The sequence below is a fragment of the Cryptotermes secundus genome, unplaced genomic scaffold (genome assembly GCF_002891405.2).
Source record: "Cryptotermes secundus unplaced genomic scaffold, Csec_1.0 scaffold142, whole genome shotgun sequence".
In the NCBI taxonomy this organism is placed as follows: domain Eukaryota; kingdom Metazoa; phylum Arthropoda; class Insecta; order Blattodea; family Kalotermitidae; genus Cryptotermes; species Cryptotermes secundus.
Window position 1 is genome coordinate 176,842 of NW_019743148.1, and position 13,536 is coordinate 190,377.

Here is a 13,536-nt window from a genome sequence, read left to right on the forward strand (position 1 = left end):
GAAATGGCAGTGCTGCCATATGAGATAGGAACCGTATAACAGGGCTGAGTTAACCAGCCACAGTCATGGCAATGTTGTGCTCACAGAGTGTGTTTAAAATGGCCATGTCGATTCAAAACCCCGCAAAATTTGAGGTCCGTGCAGTAATTTGATTTCTTCATGCAAAAGGAGAAACTGCTGCTGGAATTCATCGCCAACTTGTTTCTGTTTATGGCAAAGATGTTATGAACAGGCGAAACATGGCAAAATGTCGTGAATTTGAAGTGGGAAGAAGTGAAATAAGGAGTGGAAGGCAATCCATTGACATTGATGAAATCATCCAAAAAACTGATGAAAACATTTGTGCTGACATATGTTTAACCATCAATGAACTTCATTTACAATGTCCAGAAGTGTCAAGAACTGTTCTCCATGTCTAAGAGAGCAGGCGGGAGATTTCTACCACAATGGACTTAAAAAAAACTCACTCCCAGGTTCCTGCATTGCGATCCATGGTGACTATGTTGAAAAGTAAATAAAGGTGTGTTGTAAAAGTACTACAAGTGAATCCCTCCAAAAAATGCTTTAAAATATTTTCTGGCCTTTGTATCTTTCCGGATAACCTTCATACATGACCATATAATACAGAAAAGAAAAATTTGCAGTGCCTACATCTCACCCTTAACAGAGACTGATGTCCTTTGTGGGATTGGCTCAGGAGCAGAAAATTGTGTGCGAAACACAGAAAAGCTTTTGGGTAGTCTGGGTAGTGAAACTTCCTTCTCAGGCTCAGCCTCTTCACTGAAGTCACCTGCATCCATATCCAACAATTTGCCTCCATGAAACTGTGTCAACTCCATGAAATCTAAACAAAAGCAAACAGTAACAAATATCAATCATGGATGGATAATGTAGGATACTTATGCAACAATCATATAAAATTGAATTATGTGCTAAGGAGACTATTCTGGTATTGGAAACACAAATTAAAATGAGAAGTGAGAAATGAAATACTCCTATTTTCCTAAGTATTATTCTTCACTTAAGTGTATCAGAGTGGTTAAATCAAGAAGGCAGAAATGCAGAATATGCAAGTCATACAAAATGTATACGTCTTGAGGAGAATATTTGGACTGAAGAGAGATGAAGTGACAGGAGGTTGGAGAAAACTGCATAATGAGGAGCTTCATAACTTGTACTCTTCTCCAAGTATAATTAGAATGATAAAGTCAAGGAGGATGAGGGGGGCAGGGCATGTAGCACAAATGGGGAAGACGAGGAATGCGTATAGGATATTGGTGGGAAAGCCGGAAGGAAAGAGACCACAGGGAAGACCAAGGCATAGATGAGTGGACAATATTAGAATGGATCTTAGAGAGATAGAATGGGATGGTATGAATTGGATAGATCTGTCTCAGGATAGGGACCAGTGGAGGGCTCTTATGAACATGGTGATGAAACTTCAGGTTCCATAAAATGCTGGGAAATTCTTCAGTAGCTGCAGAATTGGTGGCTCCTCTAGTAGGGCTCAGTAAGTAAGTAAGTAAGGGCAGAGTAAGTAAGTAAGTAAGTAAGTTACAAAGCAAAACTTAAATAGCAAGACTGATCAAGCAATAAATAACCATCAAATAACTTTGATGGGTACTTCAAACAATAGGAATTAAATATGACACCATGGTATTTCAAATGGGAACATTGTCACATGTATGTGTGACTACAGTCATGGTTTTGGATTTGAGATTGGTTGTAACTACAAATAACTATAATACTATTACTAATTTCCACACTTTACAAATCACTACAGCACAAGCTAAGTCTTTTCAATCTATTTTGAATTGTTTCATTTTTGGTCCGTTACACTATCAATCACGAAATTAATAGAAAGTCCGTCGAGTGTAACAATTTGTAGGTCACTTCTTTATCACTTCTGCCTTACATGTTTCGGTTTGACACAACCATCATCAGAGGCACTTACTACAATTATGAAAACACTGTCGTTGTTTATGATGTTGACAGTTATGTTGTTGTGTGGACGCTGCTACAATATGTTGACGTGTAAAAGCACAACACTTGCTAGGATGGTTGAGTACACTATCAATTCTCACTTTCCATCGGAAACTGTTTTTTAGGTTAAAACGCTAATGTTAAAATATTTATAACATTTGATGTAAAATGCTTTAAATATTTTAAATATTTTAACATTAGCGTTTTAACCCAAAAAACAGTTTCCGATGGAAAGTGAGAATTGATAGCGTACTCAACCATCCTAGCAAGTGTTGTGCTTTTACACGTCAACATATTGTAGCAGCGTCCACACAACAACATAACTGTCAACATCATAAACAACGACAGTGTTTTCATAATTGTAGTAAGTGCCTCTGATGATGGTTGTGTCAAACCGAAACATGTAAGGCAGAAGTGATAAAGAAGTGACCTACAAATTGTTACACTCGACGGACTTTCTATTAACTTTGTCTTTTCAATCTGCTGTGCCTTATTTATTTATTTATTTATTTATTTATTTATTTACATTTATACATTCCGTTGATCCTTATGGTACAGCTGACCAGTGGATATGGATTTTGTCCCAAGCTAATAGATTAAAATACGCAAAATACAAAAACTACATACATACTTTTGTCATTAAGACAGTTAAAAGATTTATATTAAAGTACAATGCATAAAATGATCAAAATTATAAAACAATAATTGATACAAAATACTTAGGTAATGATATAAAATTATAACATATCAGGGGTACAATTACCAATTTTAATTACATACATGGTTAAAATATTCCTCTAAGGAATAAAAAGAATTTGAAAGAAAAAATCTTTTTAGCCTCAATTTAAATAGTTTCACATCATTACTCATACTCTTGATTCTGGATGGCAGGTGGTTATAAGCCTTGATACCAAAATAATATGGTCCTTTCTGAAAGATTGTTAGGCGTGATGTGGGAAGATGCAAATTTGTGGTATGTCTAGTATTGAGACTGTGGGTCTCATAGTTTGAACTGTATAGGTCTCTATTATTTACAACAAACAGAATTATAGAGTATATATACTGTGAGTACATTGGTTTTATTTTTAGGTTTTTGAATAGTTCCCTACATGAGTCTCTAGTTCTTACATTCATAATAGTTCTAATGATCCGCTTTTGCATTCTGAAAACATTTATACTAGTTGCTGAGCTACCCCAGAAAATTATCCCATATTCCATGATAGTATGCACATAGGCAAATACAGCCTTGTGGGACACCATATTTGATGATCTCCCAATCAGAAAAGGTGGTATTATAGGTTGTCCTATTATTTAATACTACCTTTTGGTATCTATTGTTCAAATAAGACTTGATTAATTTTTTAAATACTCCATTTATCCCAGTCATTCCCTGATAATGGCTTCTAACAGCAGGGATTCTTCAGCTGCACCGACAACCCTTGTCTTCACAGACTCCCTTACAAGTGACTAACTTATAAACTTGTCCCTTGCTTATAAGTTCTCGGCAAGGACCGCATAGAAAACACTGTTCATCGTTGTGCTCCAGTCGTTTCCTTGGGAACATCTTTGTTTGCGAAGACACTACTCAGCACTGGCTGCACACACTTCTTTATTGCAAATCTACTGCCTAGCAGCAAATGTTGTTTCATTGTTTGTTTCAAGGTTGTTACCCAGTATCAGGCATAGCTTTTCAGGATGTCTGTATCATTTCTGACACAAATACTGAGTCTTATTCTTCCAGAAAGATTTTAGTCATCAAGAGTTGGGAGTGTCATACAAAATAATGAACTTCCATGAGGGAGTCTTTACTCCTAGCTAGATGTAATGCTAGGGCATGGAACCTAGACACAGTTTCTACTGACTCTGGAACCTTAAAACCACTTATCTACAGACAGCTAGAATCACACCTTTCTGAAGAATATGGTCTCCCTGAGACCTATAACTAAACAGGAACCAGCAGTCCTTGCAGATTAGCATCATTATGAAGCCTACATGCTGACATCAACATAATTTTATGAAAAACATAGACATAATGCCTACTAAGACACTGTGTTCTGAAACATCAGAAAACATGGGGAAGATTAAATGCTTTAAGTGTTCAACAGGGATAATATTGCGACATGCCAGCTGAAAGGCTGGAATAATGGAGCCAAATGAAACTGTCTGCTGCTAGGTAACAGCTCAATAAATGCTTATTGCAGCAATGGATATGCATGAGACAACAGAGGAACTGTTGGAAACAGTGTTTTCTATGCAGTCTCTTCCAAGGCTATATAATGAAAATCAAAAGGACAAAAGAAGGTTAAGGAATATGTGGCAAGCAACCATGTATCCAGAATGTAAAATGGCAATTAATTTGGTCGCCAAAACCATCGAATGACCTGCAAGAAGGCACCCGAATGGTGGGAAACAAAAGCAGGGAACTGTGAGGTCACTCCTTAAGCTGTGGCCTATTGCAAAATCACATATGAAAAGGAATGGGACCTCTACAATAATATATCACTGAACAAAAAAGCCAACATGACTGCAGATTGTTTAGAAAATCAGTTCGCATCTCATGACATGTGACAAAAACCATCAGAGATGGGTGGAAACTAGACAGCAAGCTCTGCTCACATCTGTAGATGACACTCCACTGGGAAAAGTAGGACCCTGTACATACATAAATTGACAAATTCATTGAAATTGACAAAGGTTTGTGGACATGATGATATTCAAAACAAATACCTTAGGCATCTTACAAGAAGACCACAGGTGCAGCTGACATATTTATTTAATCACTGCCTTTGGCTGTCCCATGTTCGAAAGCCTTGGAAGTGAGCAAAAGTTATGTTACCAAAACCCAGTACGGACAAAAAATTCTCTCAAAATGTACAGCCACTTAGCCTCTTGTCTACAACAGGCAAGCCATTTGAGAAAGTTATTTTGAAAATAGACCAAAGGCACGCTGAAAAAGAAGCCTGCTTAATGCAAGCAAGTTTTGTTTCTGTGCATATCACAGCATGACATTTCAGTGTATGGGGCTTATGACTGTCACATTAAATTTCAACAATAACATGTCTACAGCTGCTGTATTCTTGGAAATTTAAAATCCTTTGACACAACATGGAACCTTGGCTTGCTATATAAATAATATGGCTTAAAATTCTCCATCAGTCTAATCAAGCTTATTAGCTCTTTTCTTTCTCAGAGAACATTCAGAGTTTTGGTCGAAGGTGAAATGTCTATGCCAAAGGATACACAAGCAGGGGTGCCACAAGGGGCTGTCCTGTCCTCCACATTGTACAGTAGGTACACATAAATGATATGCCCCAAACACCCGGTGAATATCTAGGTCTCTTTGCTGATGACACCTGTATATACGTAACAGACCACAAAAAAGGGTATGTTCTCAGAAAGCTGTAGCAAGTTCTCAGTGCTACTGAGATATGCTGTGAACACTCTAACTTAAAAATTAATGAAGATAAGACTCTGGTCATCTACTTTTCTCACAGACTTAGGCCCCTTGAGGCTCATCTTACACTGAATGGACAGAATTACCGCTTCATCAATAATGCAAAATATCTGGAGACTGCACATAGAACTGACTGAAGCCAAGGCCTTCAGAACACTTTATTAGAATATACTCCCTATTCAAAAGTGAATGTTCAAGTGTCAACATTAAACTAACCTTCCATAAAGCACCAATTAGATCAGTAATGTCTTATGCTTTCCCCACCTGGGAATTAGCAGCAAACGCCTACGTCTTAAAATTTCAGTGCCTGCAAAACAAGGTTCTCTGCACCCGTGGAAATTCTTACAAGGTGCACACCAGTCTGTGATTTGCACATGGATGTCAACCTTTTGTATGTAAATAACAGAATTGTGCAGGCAACAAGCAGAAGTCGTACAAAATCATGAGAATGAACATGTTTGAAGCATGTGACAAGACATAAAAAATATATGAGGCTTAGATCTGGCAGTGGTCAAGCTTATGATCGTTCAAGCGATTAAGCTGCCGTTGTACCATAGATATGTAAGATAGGCATGATCTGCTTTGCAAAGCCTCTACTGACAGAAGACTTGTATATAGTGCAAAAGGCAGAACTTTCAGTAACACGCTATATGTGCAATACCTACATTTGACAAAAGGTTAAGCATATTCATGAGACAAAACTATCTTCTCGTCAGAGAGGGTGTTATGTAAGGACTATGATCAGAAGGGTTCAATTGCCCTCCCCATCAATTTGGTCCTGATCCTCAAGGGTCTCGACATGAAGACAAACTGATACACAGCAAAACACCAGTAATAAAGCAACTCTGACTATGAATATAAAGTCAGTTCAGAGACAAGAGCTGAGATAGAGAGTTGTGACATGGTACAGAGTCAGCAATGATGTAAGCATGGAAGCAAGACATTGTTGGAATTGGCTACCAAACAAAGACAAGTACAGACATAGCAAACTTAGAAGACTTAGTGTGTTATAGTGGATCTGTTAAGGGTGTTGATTAGTTAGACTATTAAAACTACTTCTGGAGGCTTTATGTCTGGTGCAAAAGATTTGTGCCAACAAAAATATGGCACCGATGCCTGAACACTGAATTTTTCTATCACGTCAAAATTATGATCACAGTAAATGTTAGGATGTTGGTAGATTTACCCCTGACTTATCCATACTATATAGTACGGTTAGGGAAACCTTACCGCACAAAATCATTTGAAAAATCTAATCATCTGAGAGATAGTATTAAAATTAATCTTCAAAAATAGTTCATACAGACATCACCTGGATTGAATGACTTCAGAACAGTGTCAAATGGTGATGAAACTGCTGAATTAGATTCAGAACTAACTACAGCTAAAAGAGAAAGTGTACCACACCTCCAGCATTATTATTTTGTATTTCACAAGATCATTCTTACATATATAGTTTATGGTGTATTTAAAATTTCAGACAAAAAATAATTAAATTACACACAAACTTACCTGGTTCCAAATCCCCTTCTTCTTCCATAAAGAAGGAGGCTTTCATAAGCTGAACTTTGTGAGATGGTGATCCAATTTCTCTTGCCAACTGCATTGTTGGACTCTGTTGAATTTTTTCCAGTTCCTCATCTAACAAAATCATATAAGAGGAAATCTGTAGATAATCCTTAAATAATTCAACAGCAAGTCTTTAGCACTGAGTACACAAAAGATTAGGAACCAATAACTATAAAAGAAAAGCAAGTAAAGTATTTCACGTAAACAGTTAACTTCCTTGGCATGCAGATTGATGAAAAGGTTTTTTTTTGGGGGGGGGGGNCAAGTTATAGCTGAAAGAGTAGTGTGTAGACACAAGAAGCAGTTCACAATTAATGTGTGAGCAAGGACTGTTGGTGACTGTTTGGTAGGCCCACACGTTTTGCCACATCAGCTAACAGGCAACCACTACTAAGATTTCCTCTTATACGATCTGCCAGATCTACTGGAAAGTGTACCACTGGCAGTCAAAGCATGAATATGGTACATGCATGATGGGGCTCCAGGACATTTTAGCTCTGCTATGCAATATGTTCTTAATAACACCTCATGACCAATGGACAGGTAGGGGAGGACACACTGTATGGCCTCCAAGCTAGACAAATTCCAATCTTCTGGATTTTTACCTGTTGGGATATCTAGAAACCCTTGTGTATGCAGCTCCTGGTGACAATGAAGAGACACTTCACCATTGCATTGTGGATACCTGTCAAAGACTATCTACAGCTACCCTAGAATCATTGAATGGATGTGACAGTTCCTGATGAGACGTGTTGAGGCGTGCACTGAATCTCAAGGACATTCAGAGCACTTAATAAAAATATATTCTTTCAGCTATAACTCATAAATTAAATGTTTCTGCATACATGTTGATATGTACAAGTCTTGTTTTGGTATGAGGAACTTGTGCCCGAAGTTTGTCTGCACCTTACAGGTACACCTTGCATAATATGCTTAACTGCTTAACTGTATTATTTTTACAGCTTATTCTTATCACATACTGAATAGATTATTATACATTTTTGGTGAAACTGCAATGAATGATAAACAGAAGAAATCCCACTAATGAATGTCTCTAATGCTGAAGTTTGGCTGTCCTATGTGATTACCACAGGCTGTATAACCATGCCTACAAATGTCTTATCCTCTAAACAAACAAACTCCGTGATTTTAGTACACACGTGAACTATACCGACCGAGCAACCACCATTTGTCGGCGAAGTTTAGTGCCAACTTTTGCAAACAGAGGGTGTGGCATGGTCAGCGCAACGAATCCCCATGGCCGTTAATTTCGGCTTTCTAGACTGGAGCCACTATTTCCTTGAAATAGCTACTCAATTATCATCAAGAGGCTGAATGGACCCTGTTCCAGACCCGGGAATCGAACCCAGACCTCTGGATCTGTAGCCAGGAACGCTGACCTCTAGACTACAGAGGCACGTATATCCTCTAAAATTACAAAATTCACTGTTGCTGAATAGGTCATACACAAAAACCTATGAATTGACACGATTAACAAGCTTATATTTAAAATCAGGAATACTGGACTCAAAATCACACTAAAATAGTTCTATTAAATTATCACCAAAAATTTACTTTCACCATCACCATATATTCCCATTTGCTTTCGGATACCCTCTTCCATATCCTGATCCTCCTCCAAGAACACAGGTACTAGGCCACGAGGGTGGGGATCTATGTCATTAGACAGTAATCCATCTGACAAACCATGTGATATCTGAAGTACAAAAAAAAAAATACAATTACAACTGACATGTGACAATCTAGAACAACAAATAGCACCACTACATGCATACAGTTTGCTTTAGGATTATGAAACTAATGGCTCTGTACAAAGTTCCACTGATTTAGTATATGAATTTTTTTCTTATCAAATTAAATGCCTGGAGGACTGAAATTAAATCCTGGGTAACTACAATAATTAAAAATCGCTGTGATATTAGTCATACACCACTGCCACTTCAAAACTCATTTCCATGAATATAGATTTCATGCAGCAGAATACCAAGCAGTTTATCATAAGGTTTTATTTCTAGAATATATCCATAAAGTACTCAGTTTGAATCCAAGCCAATGAACCAACCATTATAACATGGTCTTCCTCAGTCCCTCCTTGCGAATGCACAAAGCCCTGAAAAGGGCAAAACTTACTTCTTAAAATCCTATGGAATTCATTAATTCAATGCTAAATAACAACAGTAGCTAATCAGTACCATTAAACAAACACATCATTGTCAGATGATGTTCAGGTCTGACCCAAGATTCTTTTTAGTAGTATAACCCTTGGGACTATCCATAAATCTAATCCCCGAGTATGTTACTTGGTATATATACAGACAGCCTCTTACCGCACAAAATATATATAAAAAAACAGCAAAAAAAAAACTATACTATGAACCACTGGACAATTCAATCCCATCTTCGAAACATAAGAGGAGGAAACGGCAAAGGGCAAAAATGTTTCTTTTCGCCATGCAAACAAGATGTCTGACTTTTAATATCCTATACAAGATGCTCAAATGTCAGAGGATTATAGTTCTAAACTTAAGTCAGAGAGTGTAGAATGCATAGAGAAGATAAAGAATGCATAAAGTTTCATTCAGGAAAGTAAAGAGGAAAAAGATCACTTGGAAGATCTATGTGTAGGATCAAAAGAATTTCCTGACCAGCTGAGTGACTATCAGATTCTTATGAAGTCTGCTCCATGCAGATAGTTTCTATAGGACTGACCTCTTTGGCTAGCAACTGCTGACCAGATTTACGTTGCTGCTGTTCTTTCTTGCGGTTTTCTTGTTGTTGAAACAGAGGCATGGTAGGCTTGAACTTCTTGACATCAGAAACTGGCACATCTTCTTCATCTGAATCACTTAAACCATACTTGGAAAAATGGTCAACCTTGCAAAAAACAAAAGTTCAATGTAAAAAATTAATAAAGCAGGATAAGTATTAAATGTGGAAAATAATTTTGGTAATATTAACAAATTCCAGTTTCCTTCCTGAAAGCATGAAATACCAAACGTTTATACTAACATTGACCAAATATTTATTTCAAAATTTCATTACTGACTCAAATCTACAACCTTTCTACCGAAAGACTTACTACCAGACATCTGAATCAATTATCATTCAAGGCCACATTTTTAGACTGTATTCAATATTCAAACCTACAAGAAACTGACCAACAGGCACCTGGTACTAGATACTATCTTCTATCAGCCTCTTAACAATTCAGTATGACAAGAATGTAATGTAATGTTCAGAGAGCTGGGGTCTCGCAGGAGAAAGGACCGTGTAACCTGAAGTATACAGACTTCTGGATCACATGGGGCCCTATTTTGGAATATGTTCAACCTTTCTCAGCTACTGAACAAAAAAAAAGAGAGAGACAGAATTACCAGAACACCTTCAAGGAACCACAAAAACACTGATGAATATGTGTATATATGCGCACGAAAGCGCACTCGCTCGCTCGCTCTCTCTCTCTCTCTCTCTCTCTCTCTCCATACTGTAGGTAAGCTTTCTTTATGAGTTGTAAGGGCATGTGACGAATGAAGCAAATGTACTATTTTAAATACATAAAAACAAATAAAGGACCCACTTTGAACACCCAGGAACCGGTTTGTGGCCGATACTCCAAAAATCGTGTCTGCAGCTTGGCACAAACTCGACGTAACTTTCCCTCATAGTCCAGTTGCCTCAGTCGCTCTGGATCTCTGATAGGATTGCGAGTAGTCTTATCCATTGGCCAAACTCTATCCAAAGTCACTTGTGCTCGACGGTTTAATCCACAGCCCACTGGCGGTTTCTTTTCATCATTAGGATACAACATAACTTCCTTGTGTCGGAAATGTACTGTAATACAGATAAATGAGGATACTGCTAAATGTAATAATATCATGGATTTAAATCTTTAAATATTTGAATATAAGTTCTCACTAAAAACTGGACATTAGAGAAAAAGAAAGATTATAAGAGAGGGTGAAAATTCCTGTCCAAATTTATGGGGGCCATGGATATACACTTTCTTAGTTTCTATTCAAATTGTAATTAACTTCCAAAGAATCTTTCTGGCACAGATTTTGCTTGATCTTCTGACCTCCTAAAAATTATCACACCAACATACATTTTTAACCCATGTTTCAAATGAATTATCTATAATCCAAATTTACATTCAGGCAATCTGAAGAGACCACTTGGAAAACCTAGCCATAATAAGGAAGATAATAAATATTAAAATTGATCTTCAAGAAGCAGAATGTACTGGTGGGTCTGAATTTATGAAGTTCAGGATAGGAATCAGTGGCACTTTCTTGTGAACAATGCAATAGCCTTCAGGTTTCATGAAAAGTGGTTAACTTTGTGTTAGATGTCATCTATAAACAGAAACTTGCAAAACTTCACTCTGTAGATTAAATTAAAATTGGCATTATCTGCAGTTGATGAGAATGAATGAATGAGCTTATGAAGAGTCTTGTTGTTTCCACATGGTGACACACAAACAAATCAGGTGCATCACAAACTTTTGTTAAATACAACTGAACCATGGAAGGATTGTTTTGTATATTCATAATGGGTTCCAACAGACCTAATACTGGATAGGATGGTGATGGTATTAGGTATAAATAATGTAAAACTTCAAGGAATACAACTGTTAAAACAAAAAACATTTAAGATACATATTCAGTATCAGCACTACAACTGTTAACTTAAATCAGCATTTACAAGTGGATTAAGTGAACAATGGGCAACTATACTGTCAACATTCAAGTACTCATAGATTAATGACATGAGAATATTCCCAAACCAAGTGTTCTCGTTCACTTGTCTTTCTCTTTGTTGGGTGCAAACACATACATAGGAAATTCAGAATCATTTCTATCAGATACCTGTCATTTTGACAGACCTCTAGAGCTGAGTTATTAAATATCATCTACTGGTAACAAAAACCAGACCTAAATGAACTGTGTTTGTGACCCCAAGTCTGTGTGCCTGTGTAACTTTATTTTTGTTAACATATAACACTTAATTCCATGAAAATATAGTGGTTCTGAGCTGATATGTGTCTTGCAGTGCTCCAAATTTGCCAAATATCTGTTTTCCCATGCATTTTTAAAAGGGCTTGCCTTTTATGTACTTTCCTTTAATTGTAAATGTTACATCAATTCCAAGTTTCAAAGAAATCAAAAGTAACAAGACCTTGTCTCATGGTCAGATAAATGTGGTATATTAACACATTTGCTATACTTTACCTATTTCATCTAGGTTCAGGTTAGCCACATCAAATGAGTCAGGGAAGAAGACATTGCCATATCCCTCACGGCCAACTGTGAAATTATCCACCGTGCAGCTGCCATCAACACTGACACGAAAAATGAGTTCACTTAGAGGTGGAATTGTGTAGTAGCCAACACGACGCAATACAATTCCAGCTGGATGGGAGTCGTCACCTTCCATAACTGCAGCAGGTTCATCTGCCTCCAAGCTGTCATCTGGAACATGGTCAGCAAAACATTTTAAACATTTTTCACCTTTCTTCATATCTGTAAATGTGAGAATTGAATTATCCTCAAATATCAAAAACCACCTGAAATACTGTACTGAAGTGTTGCCTTGTTCTGTACTACTAGCATGTCAGTTTGAGCAATCATAATTGTATACAAGTAATACAGTTGTGTTCGATGGAACCCCATACACTAGTAGCAAAGTACATTCAGAATAAATTTACTCAGCCTGTAGGCCAGTGGTTTACCTGTGCATAAGGCTGATATATACAGTCTCTGGCTTCATTAACAATATAATTAGTAACACAACATTATGGCTTCCAATTTGTCTGTTTAACTGCATGAAATCCAATAAGGAAATGCACATACCAAAAATGTCTAAGAACCCCAATAATTAGCAAATGCAATGATTTTTAATCAGAAGTTATTTATAGATTTATGAAATTATGACTGCAGTCATTAAATACATTAGAAAAATATAGACTGAAACCTACCTGAAGATGTTGAGCTATTGTTGCTAACATTTTCTTTATCATCCATATTTAGGGGCAAATTACTTTTTTGTGTTTTTAATTCTGCAATAGTGTTATCAGTAACAGATTCAGTGTTTCTCCGTCCAGGACTGAAAGAAAGTGCATACCCCATATTTAATGCTGGCTCATCATGTGTGCTGATAATAAAGTTAGATGAAAACTAAAAACGTATATAAGAATGCAAAAAACTGATGGCATGTAACAAGGAATGCTATGAATGTTATGTGACCATTTGCACTTTTAAAAAAATACAGCCAGGAAATTGTAGACCATCATCTGCTAGTAACATAAAAAGAGAGTATGGTCCGAACCAATGACTACATCTGTGTTGGAATCTCTATCCCAGTAGTTCACTTTGCACAGATGCAGTGAGTTACATATCAAGAAAGTCACATGCAAAAAGAAGGCTCTGCCTGAACCAAAGGGATACAAAATAATCATATTGTGGTGTACTGTCTCTATGCAGGAACTGTTGAGTCACAGAGGCCTCGGGGCA

The 13,536-nt window shown here is 37.1% G+C and overlaps 1 protein-coding gene across 4 annotated transcripts in view; it reads right to left on the reverse strand.

The window, feature by feature from the left end:
- Positions 1-13,536, reverse strand: part of LOC111873755 (nuclear pore complex protein Nup98-Nup96) — a 68,403-nt gene that overhangs the window by 20,832 nt on the left and 34,035 nt on the right. For 2 of the 4 annotated variants that reach the window (XM_023868701.2, XM_023868706.2), the window contains 7 exons: positions 13,002-13,129; positions 12,256-12,495; positions 10,605-10,858; positions 9,737-9,901; positions 8,582-8,723; positions 6,950-7,078; positions 659-844 (listed from right to left, as the gene is read on the reverse strand). In XM_023868701.2, coding sequence (XP_023724469.1) covers positions 659-844; positions 6,950-7,078; positions 8,582-8,723; positions 9,737-9,901; positions 10,605-10,858; positions 12,256-12,495; positions 13,002-13,129 — 1,244 coding nt within the window. The remainder of the gene's footprint in view (positions 1-658; positions 845-6,949; positions 7,079-8,581; positions 8,724-9,736; positions 9,902-10,604; positions 10,859-12,255; positions 12,496-13,001; positions 13,130-13,536) is intronic. The other 2 variants (XM_023868702.2, XM_023868705.2) reach the window with 2 other exon arrangements.